Source organism: Hydractinia symbiolongicarpus, chromosome 1 (genome assembly GCF_029227915.1).
Source record: "Hydractinia symbiolongicarpus strain clone_291-10 chromosome 1, HSymV2.1, whole genome shotgun sequence".
Classification (NCBI taxonomy): Eukaryota; Metazoa; Cnidaria; class Hydrozoa; order Anthoathecata; family Hydractiniidae; genus Hydractinia; species Hydractinia symbiolongicarpus.
This window is the reverse complement of record NC_079875.1, coordinates 31,626,413-31,645,010: the sequence shown is the minus strand read 5'-3', so window position 1 is coordinate 31,645,010 and position 18,598 is coordinate 31,626,413. Positions and strand designations below refer to the sequence as shown.

Sequence of the window (18,598 nt, the reverse complement as noted above, 5' to 3'; positions counted from 1 at the left end):
TGTTTCATTTTTTCTGAAGTATTACCATCTCAAGCAGGCTTAATGAACTGTTTTACTTTCAAATATCATTATCTTATATCGCTTTGTTCAAGCTACTTCTATTCTAATGAAAATTTTAGAAAAAATAGCTTTATTTCTCTACAAATAGAGTTTATTTCTTTCAAAAGAGGGGTTTATCTTCAAGCTCATATTACTTAAAAGCGCATCAACATCAACAAAGCAAAAAGAGTTGGTAATAAAGCTTATCATTTAAAAACAAAAGTTGATTCATGCTAAGGAATTGATAACAAAAATAGTCGATCCAAAATCAATTACAATAATTATTCATCAAGGTAACACGCACGTCAAACATAGAAAACAGTACGAGAAATTGTAGTGCAAATACATAGGAACTTCCCCTGCGTACGTTTATATGATTACTGGCAGTAAGTAAAGGTTGCCAGTTTAGAATACATGAGGAGATCGAACACAACATATGTATGGTGAGAAAGCATTGTTATATAGATATTTATTAAATTTGGGCTTCATGGTGAAACTCTTAGTCGCGGTGAAGCTTTGTCAGTTTCAAAAGTGTCAGACACTGTTATTTTATATACGTTTTTTGCGTTTATTGTCGCCTATTTATTAGTCATGCAGTGGCTTGATTGTATTGCGCTGTTTAACCGACCAGGTCCAATGCCTACTCGTGTTTTAAAAGTCGGCATATATTTATATATATACCGATTACAAGAACGAAGTTTCAATCAGTCGATAAACGGATGAACAGAAATGAAATAGTTTTAAATTTCTGCGAACTTTTTTTAAATAATTTGATAAAACTTTTTGTATCGTTTCTTGCATTCTCATATTTCTTTGTTTAAGAGCACTCGGATGTTCAGAAAACATGTGAGATATTAGATGGCAATAAAGGCAGTTTAGGAGTTTTGAGGACGTCAACATTGCGTAAACAAAAAACAGCCGTTGCCTAATGTGTAGAGTTTGTAACGCTGATTTAAAAAATGTATAAGAACATGTACTTTGATATTAGTTACACAATTCAAACAATCATGAAACCCTAACGCCTTTCCTCACGTAAAGAAATAATTTCTTTTAGGAAATGACTTCATTTAAATGTGGGAAGGTTTATCGCTGTTCCACATGACTTCGGCGAAGAAAAGAAGGCAAGTTACTGGTATATACTATAAAAATAACTATAAAAAAATTAAAAAAGAGGATTTTTGTTAAAGAAGAGTAAAATTTATGAAGCTTTTGTGATAGCTGTAAAATTTTTTTTAATAAATAAAGATATTCGTAAGTGACCGCGTGATCACCCTTACAGCCTTTCATCAATCCAGGACGAGTGATGACTTTCCTGAAAGTTGAAAGGTACTAGAACTGAAAATAATGGTGCTTTATTTTTCTTGACTTTCTTGTTGTTGTTTTGACTGATATTTTTTTTTAAACTTGGTGGGCCAAAAATCCATGGGTTCGTCCGTTCGCTTATACCACATTATGTGCGTGTCGCTACTTGCGGTACCATTTTGCGTGACAGACAGACAGACGTATACAGGTGTTAAAATATAGGTAAAAAGGTGCAGAAGAAATTTTGTTTGTCTGATATTTTCTTGCATGGAATGGATTGAGTAATTGTTTACATTTTCTTGGGAAAAAAACTCGCTTAAAACGTCCAGTAAGTTCAACTCTTTGAGAGAAGCTCGGGAGCATGTTTTTCACGTCGATTCACCTAACTATCAAAAAGTAGGGTAACATCGTGGTGTGCTCGAAAACAACATTAAGATATAGAAACTGAATGATGCAACTAGGCGTAATTTGAGTAAGTTAAAACTTTAATTCATAAAATATAACAAAACACTTTAATTAATTTATCATATAGTCAACACTTAGTTGATATGTTTAAAAAAATCAATACGATGGAAAATCAGCAACAAATGCTCTCCCTCATTGATTATTTTTTCTTTGATGGCATGTGTCCAGCAACCATGTGGGCGGAAAGAAGTTGACGTTGGCGTAGAATAATTAAATATATTCTGATTTTCAGTTTTCAATAAAATTACCAGTATGTATATTTTTGAATTTCCGCGCCCGAAGGCGTAGGAAATTCTTTAAAACCGTCGTTTTTTTCTTTCGGAGCATTTTTTGAGAAAAAATCGACCCTGGGATTTCACGTTGGTCCGTCACAGATGTAAACTTCGTACCCAAGCTCCTTAACTACTGGAAAGTCTAGTATGGACGCTTCAGGCCAAAATTGGTATTTGTTTTCGACAAAATTTGGCACAGTTAACGAAAAAAGGTATGTTAAACATAATGGTGACATATTAATTTTGATTTTTGTCACCTAAATATCATTTTAGGCCAAAATTGGTCCAAAAATTAGAACTACTTTATTTTCAACAAAATTTCGAACAGTTAACAAATAAAGTATGCTGAACATGATGGTGACATAATAATTTTGATTTTTGTCACCTAAATATCATTTTAGGCCAAAATTGGTCCAAAAATTAGAACTACTTTATTTTCAACAAAATTTTGAACAGTTAACAAATAAAGTATGCTGAACATGATGGTGACATCAAAGTTTTGATTTCTTCTTACCTAAATGTCATTTCAGGCCAAAATTGGTCCAAAAATTAAAACTACTTCATTTTCAACAAAAATTGGCAAAGTTAACAAAAAAAGTATGCAGAACATAATGGTGACATCAAAATTTTGATTTTTGTCACCTAAATGCCATTTTAGGCCAAAAATGGTCCAAAAATTAAAACCACTTCATTTTCGGCTAAATCTGGTACAGTTAACAAATAAAGTATGCTGAAAATGACGATGGTACAAAAGTTTGAATTTTTGTCACCTAAATGTCATTTCAGGTCAAAATTTATCCAAAAATCAAAACTGCTTTATTTTCGACAAAAATTGACACAGTTAATAAAAAAAGTATGCTGAAAATGATGGTCACATCAAAATTTTGATTTTTTGTCAACTAATGCCGTTTAAGACCATAAACGTTTCAATCGCAAGACTTTCAACCATGAATGATAGGCTGTATTTTTTGTTAGCAATTTCTTTTAAAATGTGAGTTTATTATGACACGTTTCTATTTGTTTGCGTTTGTTGTAAGATATAATGTCACTGGTGTGCTTTATCTTTAGAGGTTCATGCACCAAACCCCTTCGAATGTTTGGCACAATAACACAACGAATTAGCAGGTTTTCATCAAATATTTTGGTAGCGCGCGGAAATTCTTAGAGCCCCCAGGGCTTCTTGTTAAAATTAAATTAGCAGGGCTGGTTGGGATACACTTTTCTTTTATAAGAAATCAGTCAATAAGAAACCTTAGGCTCAGGAAGGCTGAATTTTAGGAAAATTTGACAGGTTATAAGAAACTTATATCTATACATATAACAGAAACAGCAAATTTTATTCATATATATCAAAACCGTAGACCAAACCTAAAAAAGGTTTGCAAATAAAATATTTTTCAGGTCAAATAAGAAAATTTAGGAACATTTGAGAAAACATCTCCAGGCTCAACCAAATGGTTAGGTTTTTTATAAAAAAATCCTGTAGTAACCAAGGTGAGGTTTAGGCCAGTCAGACGTTCGGGACCCTTGTTTCTTTGCCAGTGAAAAGAAGCACAAGAAAAAGTCTCTGAGTTAGGTGATCACGTGTCATTAACCAAGGTGCTAAGAGTATCCAAAAAAAGCAACATTAAGTCCTGTGTTAAATTAAATAAAAATATGATGTCACGCATCATTTGTTAGTTATAACTTGTGATCACTCGATTTTTAGATATTAAACTAGGGACACATGAAGGAGAATACAATTTTAAATCCATCAGTGCCTAGCCCTTATACTTCAAGTTTTTGGAAAGAATGTTTCTATTCACATCTTCCTGACAAACACAAAAACAATTAATTTTTTTGTGAACATTGATATTTCGCGCTGGCTGAATTCGTTGAAATCCGTCGTGAATAATGTAAAAGTACGAGTAATACAAGTAAAGTTTACAACGATTACTTTTATTGTAAGCGCCTCTTACTCCAGGATAAAAACCAGCGTACTCTGTAATAGCCGAACTACAGGTTCTTATGCTTTTTTCGGTTGCAAAAACCTTTGAGATTGCTACTCAATGACGACGTAAGCAATTAATAACATAATTTCCTAATTAACAATATTTAAACAGAATAATAAATATTGAACTATCGTTGATTGTTGCGTCATCCTTTATCTCTAACATTTGTTTTGGAGATGTCTCTTGCTTTTGAATTGATTAGGTAGCGTCTTGTTTCGTCAAGGTTGACATAGTATAAAACAGAAAGAAAACAATTGTCAATTTAAATCAAGTGAAGTCATCAAACTTAACGTAAAATTTTGTGTTTTAGTACTTAACAATTGTTTTCTTTCTGTTTTATACTATGTCAACCTTGACGAAACAAGACGCTACCTAATCAATTCAAAAGCAAGAGACATCTCCAAAACAAATGTTAGAGATAAAGGATGACGCAACAATCAACGATAGTTCAATATTTATTATTCTGTTTAAATATTGTTAATTAGGAAATTATGTTATTAATTGCTTACGTCGTCATTGAGTAGCAATCTCAAAGGTTTTTGCAACCGAAAAAAGCATAAGAACCTGTAGTTCGGCTATTACAGAGTACGCTGGTTTTTATCCTGGAGTAAGAGGCGCTTACAATAAAAGTAATCGTTGTAAACTTTACTTGTATTACTCGTACTTTTACATTATTCACGACGGATTTCAACGAATTCAGCCAGCGCGAAATATCAATGTTCACAAAAAAATTAATTGTTTTTGTGTTTGTCAAAATTTTACGTTAAGTTTGATGACTTCACTTGATTTAAATTGACAATGGATAAATGTTACTTATTTTTTCTTCTTTAATTTTAGTTACCAATAAAGTTTAAGGTTAGTATTTTATGGTTTTTGTGTTTTTTTTGTTGTACTTCTTGGCTTTTTGTGGTATTTTATGGTTGTTTGTGATATTTTATTGTGATTTGGGGTATTATATGGTCTTAAGGCTTTTTAAAGAAAACATTTTTACTTTATCTTATTTGTAATTAATAAAAATAAATAAAGGCATATTCGTGTGTATTAACCCCATTAATGCTGACTAATTATAAAGTCATCATTTTTTCCATAATTTAAATTTTTTCGCTTTAGAAAAAGAAGTTGAACAGAATATAAAAAAATCCCCTTTTTTTGTAATGGAACTGAAACATCTTCTTATAATAAGGAGATAGTACGTCATAAAAATATATTTCGTCTAAAACAAAAGTTATTAAAAATTAAAAATACCCCCCCCTCCATGCACTAGTGTCTTGGAATTACGAATAAAATTATCTCTCCAACAGATTTACTAGTAATAACTTAACGCTGTTAAAACAGAATATGAACCAAAATAATCCAAAATAATCCAAATAGAATAGATGCAAATTCCCTATATTAGCAGAAGACCTTTATCTTTTTTCTCAAAAAGTTTTTTTCACATAACGTGATCAACTTTTTAATGTTATTTTGCTGTTTAGTTAATTTTAGCAAATTATTTATTTAGGTGAAATCGCGCAAAGAGGTACGTGTACAACATATATTATTATATATGTCTGGAATAAAAAAAACATAAAAAATAGAAGATATATGCCTTAATAACGTGTGCAGTTATTTGGCGTTGCACCTTGCCAGATGAAGTACACTTAAACTTGCATTTACTTCTTTACTGTCGGGGTTTTTTTTAGTTTTTTTTTATTTATTTTACCATTTGTTTCTGATAATTGTTTTTAGATATTGCGATTTTGGCCAGATGATAGTATACAAATTCTGAAAATTAAAGAGGTCGGTATTCCTGGTACTCTGTTTTCCAGTTGAGAAAAGGGTCATCTACAATAGAGAAAATATTATTATTATTTTTATGAGCATGAGTAAGTTGTGGATATAACGTCAAATCTTGTGATAAAATAAAAATTTCTATGGTCTAGGTATAATATTATGCCCAAAGACAAAGTTAACACCACGTTTTTTTATTAGGGTGGCTGGTTTACTGCAAATAATTTGACCTTTCCAAAACAAAAAGTTGGCCTAATACATCAGCAAAACTTGGACGTCTCTTCAGAAACAAATGTACCAACTTTTAGAAATGAAAGGTATGACTTAGAACTTCTGAAATTTTTTAACTGGTGACTACATAGTTTGGGATTACAGGTCTGTTAGTTTTTACATCCACAGAAGCAATTATGTATCTGCTAACACTTTTTATGTAGAGGTTTCATATCAAAAAATATGCTTCGATGATGTTTATCTCATTAGTGAAATTCGCTTTACATCGTCAATAAGAGTTATTTTAAAACTTCCTACTGTAAATTCCCACCGATGATGTGAAATTTCTCTTTGTGTTGTTCTTATTCTTATTACTAATTTCATTTCTAAAGAGAATAAAAACAAAGCGAAGGAAACAACGAAAGTGAAATTGCAACACATTAATCAAAAATAAAAATACGAAATTGTTTTTCGACAATAAGCGTTGTGCTGCGGGGCGTATCAATAGGCATTTTATTTGCAGCTTATGGAGGTCAACGCCAAATATAATTTGTGGCGGGCGGCCTTGTGGTTATGGAGTTTGCTTTATAATCACAAGATCGGTTCGGTCCACAGGGCGGGCATGTTTAGCAAGTGTCTTTGCCACAGTTACAGGCCAACCCATGCCATGCAGTGGAAATTGTGTAGCCAATGTCGGCCTTAATGTATGTTGAAAACACAGGACCCAGATTAACGACACTGAAGTGGCTATATCCTGTATATTTATTCAGACTAATATTGTTATCCTATTCATAGTTATGCAACCTTTTGGCCATTTTTTAGCTATCTTGATATTTTGTTCTCAAATTATGTCAGTACCTTTCTTTTAAAGCCAAATTATTCAAGTTACTGATTCAAGTGCAAAAAGGCATTAGTCTTTTGCTAAAGTCGGTCCTTGCATTTCGTGGTCTAAGAGCAGGTGTCTTACCACTTAATACGCTACACACAAGATCGTGTTTGTAGTCAACCGTCCTTTACATAGCTATGATTGCACTTGCAATGCAGATTTGCAATTCCATAGTTTAGTTTGTTCATGCATTATTTATTTACCACTGACAATTCTCTTAACTTGTATATTTATTTGTCATCCTTAATTTATGCCACTTTCCTGTTTTTCCGAAGATAATAAACTCTCCAGGGATTAACATTTCTCCCTTTACTCACAGGTTAGCCAGTGGGAGCGATATTTACGAACCTATGTAAGTACTAAATGAAAAATTTGAACAAGGCTAACATTTGTAAAGTTCAGAATGAAATATTTTTTTTTGCTCTTTCTATAGAGAAGATGTTTATATACCTATGAAGGCAGAGGTATTTTTTTTGCTTTAAACTTGCTTTTATACCTAATCAGCTATGCGAAGAGGTTAATTTTAGATTAACAACAGATTTATTAGCTTTATGTGTTTATTGTCCTATACAATGCCATATTGTGTTTATTACCACGTAGCACTCTGAAACAGTTAAAAATACATGATTACAGGAATGGTTCGACAAACCCATACTGCCAGATGTTTTGTTAAAAGCTTTCAAAGAAAATAATGGAGATGTAAGTTTTATTAATAAAACATATTAACAAGTTTTTTTTATCTAGGCGTATTTGTTTCCAAAATCTCTCAAAAACTACATTATCACTTCACTGAGGAACTTATCTTAAGAATTTAAGAAACTTTTTGTAATAATGCAACGTGAATAAAAGGTAGATAATTTGCTCAAAACGGTTTATGGTCAATATAAACTTAAAATTAATACTTTTATTAAATTTTGTATGACATTTCACTTTCTGTTAAATCTTACCCATCTTTAATAAGTTAACAGTAATAAGATTTTTTTAAACAGAAAGCGAGCGACATTGTTTCTTACACAGAAGACGATTTGCTCAAACCTCTTGAATGCAACGCACAGGTGAGATTTCCTTACTTTCCATCTTATCCATATGCTTATTGAGCGAGTGCAAGCAACAAAATGTTGGCAAAAATTCGTACGTGGCTCAACAACCACGTTAAATTAAAATCATTGAAAATATTCTGTATAATTAGAAAAATGATTCTCTATGAAATGCTTTAGGATGGAAAAGTCAAAGTGAGCAATATTAGAAGTGGTGATACAGGATACGTGTTTGTATGTGATGTCTCTCCATTCTGTTCAAAAAGGTAACAGCTTTATGTTTTATACATTAAATATTAATACTCTATAATATGTTACACTGTCACGTATTTTTAGATGGTATCGCGGCAGAATGTCTAAGTTATATGTAGAACTTATGTTCCAGAACGCAACATGTGCAACGTTTTTGGTCTGGAAAGTCAACAATACTCAATACATCATAACAGTAATGCTTGCAAAGTAAAATTCTACTCCTTACTTATATATTTATACTTCTGCTCAAAAATTTACTTCATGCTAACAATACACGAAATACGCGTAAAATATCGCAGTAATTTTTTTTGCAGGCTGACAGCATGCAAACTAACAATTTGTCTGCAGGGTATATTACCTACTGTAATTCTTCTAATTTTAGCGTCCCTTTTCCGAAACAATTTTTTTCCATAAGCAAGGTGGACTGAAGTTACAAAAACAAAACAAAATTGCATAAATAATAATTATTGAAATTTATATGATTTTTTCTCTAATAGACCTCTCTCATATTTCCTAATTATGTCAAACTCAAATAAAAAGGTTGCTACTAAAAATGATTCTCATCCCTAAGTTTCTTATCAAAACGTAGAACAAATAACCTAATATCGTGAATTTTTAAGTCCCACAATTTCAAAATGAAAATTACGGCCAAATCCAATCCTTCAAATAGACGAACTGTTTAAGAATAGCCTCGTTTTCCAAATTATTATTTCTTTATTTCAAATCTAAATAAAATCCAACCAAAATATTTTATTGATCTAAAAACTTTAGTTTTGTCATGATAATTTGATATTCCAACTAAATATTTTTATTTAAAGAGCACAGAACCATTATAAAATTTCGGATGACGTTATAATTATTATATTTTATATAAGTCGTGAAAGATGTATTATTAGTACGGATAGATTTTGCAGTAATTTACCTTCTCTAATTATTGGCCAAAATAATGTTTTTTTATAATTAGAAGAATTATGGTAAACAAATTTTAGAATTTGTGAAAAAAAAGTCACTTGCAAAAAATTTAGTCACTTTTCCCCGAATTGTTTTTCCCCCGATAAGATATATAAAATGTATGTTACCGGTGTAAATCAAGAGGAACAATATCATTATATAGAGGAATAATTTAAATACATAATTATTTATTTTGTATTGTTAATATATGAATTTTAGAGGACAGTTGAAACATTTTGTAGTTCTCCAAATGGACGACTGGCTTTTCTTGGACAAAAGCAGAAGCTATGATAGTTTTTTCAGCATAGTCCAGGTAAAATAAAATGTTTTGTTTTTCACAAATGGTTTATACATTCTACTGTGTTTGACAATCATATATCATAACTCATGTTTCTTACAATCTAACTAGCCAGGTTAAGCCACAAGTAAATGTATGAACGCTTATAAGAGCCGTACACAGTGCCACAGGATCAGGTGGAGCGCTTCAGTACAGGTATACAGTATGTCGTCAATCAAGTGAAGCACACACACCATTATAGTAACATATTTTTCGAAAATACCTTTTCCACAACTATAGCTAAAATAAAAACAGAGTTTACAAACCGTTGTTACTTCATCATAGCAAAAAAAATCCTCCACAAAATCTTTTTTCCTAGTCAAAAATCCTAAAACGGGTGCGTTAAAGATTTGTACGTGTTAAAAGAACGTGATAATATACTTGTCCTAACATTAAAAACAAACATTTTACAAAAATATAAAGCTTTCAGCAGACAAAGAAGTCAAACAGGCCCACAAACCTCACACACTGACCACACATGACAATTTTCAAAATCAAAATGGCCTTTGTTCGTCCAGCCGCGAAGATCTTGGATTGTTTTTTTAAAGAATCACGTCGGTAAAAATATATCGCATTAGGTATTTCGTGCGTATTTTAAAATTTCCGTGTTTCCGTAACAGTACGCGTATTTCGCAGACAAATAACTAAAAAGATTATGGTGGAGTTAGAAGTTGCTTCCAGTTAGGCGAGCTGGCTCTTCACAATAAAAAGCATTTCCAAAGCAATCGAATTAAATAGCGTATTGCGATCATTGTACGTCAAATTCTTCTAAATGTAAAAATGAATGGTGGTAAAATATATATTTTTGACTGGATAATGGACAAGAACCCATACCTTGTAAAAAAAGAACTTGAAAAAAGTTTTTCAGGACGGAATGGTCTATGTACACAGAAAAGAGTTTGTTTTTCTGAGCGAACAGTAGCATAAAGATCTTATAATATTGTGGTTATCAAGAAAGCAGTTTAACGCATCATGCACATACACTGTTTGGTTTTGTTTATCTAGGAATGCAACTCAGATGAGATGCCAATGTACAATCCTCTCAAAGGTTAGTCTCCAAATTAATTTTCAATAGTTGTTCAAAGATTGACAAACCATGGACAAAGCTGTTGTTAGGGATATAACGCTTGATCGCAATCATAAATGAGGAGGTGCTGGGCCAAATTATCATTTACCGTCGGTTTACAATATACAATTATATGCCATTATAAATTGCGCTGGCAAAAATTTCATTTATCGCTAGCTAATCGGGCATAAGTGATATTTTCAGCCCGCTCAGCAATACTTTCTGATTAAAAATTAAACTTCTTTCGACTGCAACAAAAAAAAGTACGAAAAGATAAACAAATGAATAAAAAAACAAAGAGAAAAAGATAGACAAAGCAAAAATTGTAATTTAAAGCAAATCACTAAAAAGCAGAACAAATCAAAGCAGAACACTAAAAAAATGCGCGAGCTGTTGTTTACTAACATTTCAGAAGTGGGCTGCAAAAAATGTTCGTCATTTTCTTGACCAGTGATTTGAGCTCTGCACAATAGCAACAATGGATTGAGTAATTTCTAAAAAACATTTTTTTGTTCCAGCTTTAACAAACACGTTAAACTTTTGTATTTTCTTTTTTATATATTTTCTTAATTCGTCTTGTATAATCTTTAACTTAATTATTTCCTTGGGCTGCGGCTCTGCGCGCAAATCCGTGTGCAAGAAAATTTGATAAAATACGGTACTAACAGGTATCAGTGTGTTGTATCAAGCTTGGTAGTTCTGTCCGATGGTTTATGAGCATAAGACACTCCCGTTAATAATACTTTTCTAAAATTTATATATTCATTCATTTATTTTATGTACAGTTCCGAATGCACTTTGTGGATGTCCTTTCGAAAATATCGAGGTAAATATCTTTACACGATTTACTATGGCATAGAAGTGGTTTAATTTTTGTCTATGTAAATGATCATTTGAAGAAATTAATAAAATAGAGTTTAAAAAATAGGCTAAGCGAATTGTAGAGCGAATTCCACGGGGGATACAACTAGTCTACGATACTTTATAGATGTTTACAATAAACATGTTTATATTTTTCAGATGCCAACACAAAGAGAAGCCGATATTGTTTATGTTTCAACGCATGATACTAGGCACTACGTAAGTCAAATCTTTTACTAACCCAGCAATTTGTCAGTGTTTAATTTTGTCTATATAAAAAAACGTTTTGTCTGATATTTTGTTAAAAATAAAGAACTTATTAAGACAGAACTTCTTAATGGATTAAGAACAAGGGTTTTACGCCTATAATTACAGTCTATACTCACAGTATTTTCTCCGTTTATAATAATTCATATATACTTCTAAGAAAACCTCGACACCATCTATTTTTTTCTATTTATTCTTCGACGACTGAAAGTTCAAATCAGCGTGTAGTACATTTTGATATATTTATTTGTTGTTTTGAATGCAAAAGAAGAGGCCAAGCTCGCAAGTTTTGGTTTTCTCACTGCTTTATAGGAAAATGACACAAATTTTGAAGTTAAAAATGGAGATCTTATAAGGAAATGTGGATTTTGTCGAAAGGTAAAGTAATCCTTTTCCGGTATATTGTCGCGAGAAAAGAAGTCTAAGAGCATATGAAATTAATCAATGCAGTTTCATAGACATTTTGGACAAGACGAACTCCCGGTAATCGTAAACCAATGTCTTATTTCCTTGTTTTTAATTTTAGTGTGAGTTAACAATTGTAAAACGACTTGACAATTCCAGTTTTGGCTTGGTTAAGACAATGAAAAATAAAGAATGTTTCGGTGTAAGGTTAGTCCAAAAACTAAACGCTTTCTTGATATTAACTCGAAGGCTTGTCTTTACACATAATGTGACTTAAAAGGGTATTGTCTTGTTTTCTGTTTTGAAAAATACTGCATTTCTCTCTAAGGCGGAGATGATGTAGTGGTAGCGCCTTCGGCTTGTACTCATAAGGTTTCAGGTTCAAGTCCCCGATCCGGCGCACTTTAAATGTAGTGTTGTCATCCTTTTTTTCTTTTTTTCACCAGGCAAGCAAGTTAGAGCAATGCTCTCTAGCGCTAACGTAACATAGTTACAGTCAAAGGGGAGGAAGAGCCAGCCGTTTGGATGGAATCTCCAAGGACGTTAAACTTCCCGTTGCTTACTTACTTACTAAAGGGCAAAAGGCAGCATTTTGACTTTTATATTTTGCTAAAGTAAAAACAAAAAGAGATTTTTCGATGTATCCTCCCTTTTATGGATAAAATCTGTCGTATCGCTTATTGGATTCTAGACATAAAGATCTTTAACTTTCTTTCCTAAACATTTTATTTGCAGATTTTCATTCGAGTCAGACATTGTAATGATTCGAAAAAGTACCCACAAGCTGTATTTTTTTCTTTTTAATAAACGCCCTAATCAATGTATCAAAAGTGAAAGAGCGTCCATATCTTAAGCAGATTTCATATTCGGGCTCGCCCTTCCCACAAAGAATGTCAATTCTGTAATTAAAACTTTTCCTCTTTTAGCTGGTATGCTGGAGATTTGTCATTACAAGAATCTCAACAACTTTTAAATGGAAAAGAAAGTGGTTCCTTTCTGGTGCTTAATTGTGAAAAACCGATTGGACAATACATCGTTGCAATCAGTACAAATAGGTAATTCAACTTCGAAATTGTACAAGAATCTACTGATACTTGTACGATTTTCTATTATACTATACTTTCAGAAAACGTATGTAATAACACAGACTGTATTAAGTTTCAAGAAGTCTTCATGTTGAAAGTCTTCCTTTTACAAAATTTTTTATTTCGTTAGTACCGTCGAGTACTTACAAGTAGAAGATGTTGATGACTTTCTGTCGTTTAAAATCAATGGAGAGAGCCATAATTGCACATCTCTATGTGAGGTCATTCAGGTAAGATTGTGACGAAAAATTAAAACTGATTTGTCGAAAAAAGAAGTGTTTTTTGGCTTTGCAATGTACTTTCAAAAACGAAGGCGCGCAATCCTGCATGTTACTATACTTCCTAGAGGATGATATAGGGGAAGGGACAAGAATATCCCATGCGCATTTTATTTTCGTAAAAATGCGATGAGTTAAAACCTATAATCTTCAAAAAAAGTTCATGGAGATACACCTAAATTAATTTCTTGGTACAAAATTTGTATTTTTGTTCCTGGATTTGTAACGCTACTTTTCTTGCTTTTAATGCACAACGAAATCACAAAACTTCGTGAAATTTGTCATATTGTAACGGCAATATACTTTAATTCGAATTCATTTTCTTTTGAATTTTAAGGTTTTGCTATGCCTGAAGAAGATCTGCTTACCAACTGAAGCCAGTTATGATAGAAATCGTGAGAGATTGTTAGCAGCTAACCAACAACACATTACCAGAATAGGTTAATCTAACTCTTTTTCACCATTTTAAAAAACACGTACCTCCAAAATAATCATCATTTAATATGTGATAAAGCATGTTATCCTCTCGTCTCGTCAAGTCTCCATTATCCTGGTATCCTTAAAGTCAACAACAAATTACATTTCACTTCTATATCGTTCTACAACAACTTGTAGAACTATACTTGTACAACAAATTGTAGAAAAAGCTCGTTTTGATAAGAAAGCACAAACCTAAAAAGCGTGTTCAAATTGTTGTCTTAAATGGCTTGTTGTGTAATGCTCTTGCAGATATACGTTTGTACAATTCGAATTTAACATGATTGAGTTAAAAGGATTTGAAACTAATTGGAAGTTTGATATTTAAAGCGATATTGGTAAATTCACGGATACCATAGCAGCATATTTGTTCTTGAGCATGTTTTTCTGCAAATAAAGTCAAAAACAGCCTTTTAGCTTCTTGAAAAGAATTATCGCAATCCACAGTGTGAATAATAACCCTAAACTACTGCGTTCTTATTCAGGACATATGATATTTGGTATGACACGCGATAAGGAAGCAAAGAAAATTAACAATAGCACAGGCTTTGACTACTCCTATTGCTACGAAACTTCCCCGCCAGCACTGCCAAAACACTTAATCCAAGAATATGCACCTGATGCTCTTAAAGAAGTTCGTCCGGCACCTGCAGTGAAACGCCAAAATAAGCCAAATCTTTCCAACAGTTCTGAAGGAATCAATGAGCCAAAATACTTTGAAACTGTCAAAGAAGAAGTAAGCTATGTTCTACCTGTAAGAAACCCCGAGAATGTATAAGGGTATTTGAAGCTGTCATCATTACTTATATTGTTCTTTGCAAATGCTTTGATCTGATATCTTTTTTAATAATGCGGAAACTGTGTGTGTCTGTAACAGGTAACGGTTCTTACATTTTCTTTATAAGAATCTATAAAATGTCCCTGATAAAAAATGTTCTGTATTTTATAAAACTTTTCTTTACGATTTTATTTTTGCTAAAACAAAATATGTGACAAAAGAAAGTGATGCCATTAGTGGGGAATTTATATCGTTTAGAATACCAGCAACACTGAAAAACTGGAACAAGAACTGGTAAATTTCTTTGAATGTTTCTCAGTTGCGTACTTTTACATAAAATTGTTATATAGTTCAAATTTTACAGTATTTTACACAGCACTCCGATTTGGGAAATAAAAGTGAAAGTTATGAGGATACGGTGGAAGAATACTGCAACGAAAAAGTGAAAAGTACTGAGAACTCAACGTTTTCTAAAGAAGTGATATTACTAAATAAATTTATTTATTAAGGTTGAAACAATTTCTAGAATATTCAAAACATTTTAAAACAAACTATATGGGTTGAATTCAAATAGAGAGTTACTATATGCGCTATTACTATTCGTAAAGGTCATATCACAGTACTTCATTTACCTGAACAATCCTATAAAATTTCCAAAGTTTTCAAGTTATCATAGCCAGGAACGTAAAATTGCAATCCTGAAAAAAACACCAATAAATATTTTCAAGGCATTACTTTAAATCGAACGACTTACGCGCAAATGGACAAATCAAACACCGTCCATTTAACTTTCGTAGCTAAACTAACGAGTTTCATTTGTTATTTTGTATTTAAAATGTTGAAAGCCTCGACAGTGTCGTGTATACATTGAGAAAAGTTTAGTACAGGTAGTTAGACACTGGTCGAGAAGTGGTTGCTATGTGCGTTGTGATGGACTTTTCTGTCAGGAAAAAAATTCAAATGTGGGGTTTTAATCGACTTGCCGTAAAAATACTTATATTAAAATAAATTGCGTCCAGTACGGGATAAATTTTTTTGAATATTTTTGTGAAGGTTTCCCCTTTAGAGAAATATTTTTTAAATTTAAGTTAAATAATCTTAGCGAATTTGCTTCACAATTTTAAAAAAGATATCCTGCAACGAAATCTTTTTCTTTGGTCACCTTTACTTATTAGGATTCCAACAGATCGCTCTATTCAGATTCTAACAATGATGACAATGATGACAATGATGACAATGATGACATTGATGGTACGCCCTCTATCAAACACTAATTTATTTATTTTGACGATGAAAACTGATTGACTGTAAGGTAGCCTTTACATGGACGCAAAATGAGAATATAAATTCTATAACATGTCGTTCTGCTAACATGAAGTTTTCATATCCAGGTAGTGTGAACTGCACAAGCTCAATAGCTTTGTACACATGCGCAATAACTTTGTACACACACGCGCCATAGTTTATTTCGGATAAATCATGTTTGCATGAAGATTTTGAGGAAGAATTGAAATCTCATTGCGGTCCCGACTGAACTCTACCAAAAAATGCAACTGTTCATATCAATTATTTTTTTCAGATGTGTGCGATAACAGTGGAGCAGAAGAGTTATTGGTAATGATACTAAATATGTTTAAGATATCTTCACCTTTTATAATAGCCGTTGTGTATCTGTGCGCAAAATGGTACCAGTGCAGCGATATCTTGCCGTAACGATATCTAAGCACGTAGATGTCATAATTCAATTCATTTATAATTTATAATTATATCTTTAATAAATTAAACATGAGGTAACAGCAGAGATCTCAGAAATTTTCACATAAATTGACGTCTTGTTCGCCGACTTAAAGTCTCTCCAGATTTTATATTGGTAGATTCGCCAAATGATTTCCTAAAAAAAAGTCTACAGGTAAAAAGCTTATTGCATTTTCATTTTTATTGATTATGGAAAAGAAGAATTTTAGGAAAAAAAAGTTTCTACAAAATATATAAAGTCAGTGTCCCGTGGAAAATTTCACCGGTTTGCCCATCTATTTTATACTGCATTGCATGCGTCTAGCTACTGGCGGTAACATTTTTCGTGACAGACAGACAGAAAACGGGTATTACAATATAGACTGGTGGTTAACCCGTGGAACAAACCACGGGAATTTGTTATGGAATTACTCTGCAGTAGTAGAATAATTTATCGAATGTAGTGTTACGCCGCCTTCTCGCAAAATACGTGTATTTAGCAATAATTCGCGCATTTTTGCTGCCAGTTTAAGAAAGAGGCTGCTCTTGTAAATAGCGTGTTAAAAGCTAAATTTGACATTTTCTTGCACTTTTGTTTATTTAAGAACATAAGAAAAACAATTCCAGCAAAAAATAAACCCATCCAGCGTTAGCTAAAATTTAGACATTCTTCTTTGTTATATATTTTTAGTAAGTGGAATTTCTATGAATCTAGATTTGTATTTGTATACAGGGAGTTCTAACAGGCTAACAGGCTTCGTTAAAAAAAAGGAAATAATTCAAAAATGTAGTTTTTGTTGATTTTTACGTTTCATAAAAGCAGTGTTTACACACTTGAACTCGACGGCTATTTTCATGAAAATGCCGGGTTACGCCATAAGTAACTCTTTGACGCGCTGTTAAACGCAAGGTGGAGCGCCTAAAACTGTGTTATATGTTTAAGTAGAGCGCGTTAGTACAGATATACAGTATGTCGTAAATCGAGTAAAGTGCACACTATATTATAGTGCTTCGGGTGTAACATATTTTTTTAATAAATAATTTTACTACACTTTGAGCTGAAATAAAAACAACCCGTTGTTACCCCGTTACAGCAAAAATCAAGTTTGATATACTTTACGGTATAAGTTTGGGCTGTAAGTGAAAGTTTAAAAATTAATCGGAAGATTAGGCTGAGCACTTAGTAATGGTGTTGCACCGTGGCACATCCATTTACACATAATAACCTTGTCCAAAAAGAAATTTATCGCAAACTTTGGTTTAAGTAAAAACACAGGAAACAGCCTGTCGTTAACACAGGACTTAGCGGTTCGTACGGGTAAGAAAATAAACAAGGTTGGCTGAGATAAAAAACTGCGGAAAAACATTAAAGGAATAGCAATAAATAAGACTAGCTATAGCTATGTGACTATAGGATGCTAGCTACCTCAAAATCTTCGTTCGTTTTAAATCCACGGCTAGCCGGCCTTAAAATATCGCATTTTGTGAACAGGATCCGTCTTTTGCAGACAGGCAGACAAAATATTATGCTAATTTTATAGAGGTTGGTAAATTTGAAAAAAAAATTACAATAGTAAAATCTCTTACCTTTCTGGCATTTCTGAAATTAAAGTTGTCAGATTAGAAGAAACAGACAAGTAAAGTTTTTCTTGGGGAAGTGGAGAAGGAAAAGTTCTCAACAGTGACCAAAATTGTTTTTTTTGAACGTTACCTATTTTTTTGTTATATTTCCGTTTGTATAATCATAGGACAATTCCACGAGATACTCGCCGCTACAGGTAGAGTTATTGTTTTTAGTCTGTTTTTTCGTCTGTTTGTTTGTTCACTCGTTGTTATTTGAACATTGTTTTTCATAGAATGACGATGATGTTGCTTATCAAAATACTTTTACAGGTAATTATGAAATCTTTTCAGTAATTGAAAAATGATATTTAAAACCTTTTTTTTCATAAACTGGTTTTCTCTTTGTCATTCTAGAACATGAATACGTTGCAGCAAAAAATAATCTTGAGACAAGTGCAGAATTAAGGGACGCAGTAAGTTATTGCAGCATCGAGCAATTCTTGTGTTCTCATGACATGTGATAATTGTGATATTTTAATACCGAAAATAGTGTCTATTAGTTGTAACCTTTT

The 18,598-nt window shown here is 32.3% G+C and overlaps 1 protein-coding gene across 1 annotated transcript; it reads left to right on the top strand.

The window, feature by feature from the left end:
• Positions 1-1,100: 1,100 nt before the first annotated feature.
• LOC130649580 (uncharacterized) lies at positions 1,101-18,549 on the top strand. Its single transcript, XM_057455884.1, has 27 exons — positions 1,101-1,160; positions 4,907-4,924; positions 5,571-5,588; positions 5,798-5,848; positions 6,041-6,156; positions 7,255-7,287; positions 7,369-7,399; positions 7,569-7,634; positions 7,925-7,990; positions 8,153-8,238; positions 8,309-8,431; positions 9,395-9,488; positions 10,518-10,560; positions 11,364-11,404; positions 11,599-11,658; positions 12,019-12,084; positions 12,233-12,318; positions 13,038-13,166; positions 13,327-13,426; positions 13,812-13,914; positions 14,437-14,687; positions 14,988-15,023; positions 15,905-15,980; positions 16,309-16,343; positions 18,212-18,241; positions 18,320-18,356; positions 18,441-18,549. The coding sequence occupies exons 7-27, from the start codon at positions 7,388-7,390 to the stop codon at positions 18,545-18,547; spliced, it is 1,647 nt and encodes a 548-aa protein (XP_057311867.1). The 5' UTR covers positions 1,101-1,160; positions 4,907-4,924; positions 5,571-5,588; positions 5,798-5,848; positions 6,041-6,156; positions 7,255-7,287; positions 7,369-7,387; the 3' UTR covers positions 18,548-18,549.
• Positions 18,550-18,598: the final 49 nt, after the last annotated feature.

Bases quoted from the DNA above. Each gene is read 5' to 3' on its own strand.
- LOC130649580 (XM_057455884.1), top strand. The intron at 12,319-13,037 runs GTTAGTCCAAAA...TTCCTCTTTTAG, and splicing joins AAAGAATGTTTCGGTGTAAG to CTGGTATGCTGGAGATTTGT. The intron at 16,344-18,211 runs GTAATGATACTA...GTATAATCATAG, and splicing joins GTGGAGCAGAAGAGTTATTG to GACAATTCCACGAGATACTC.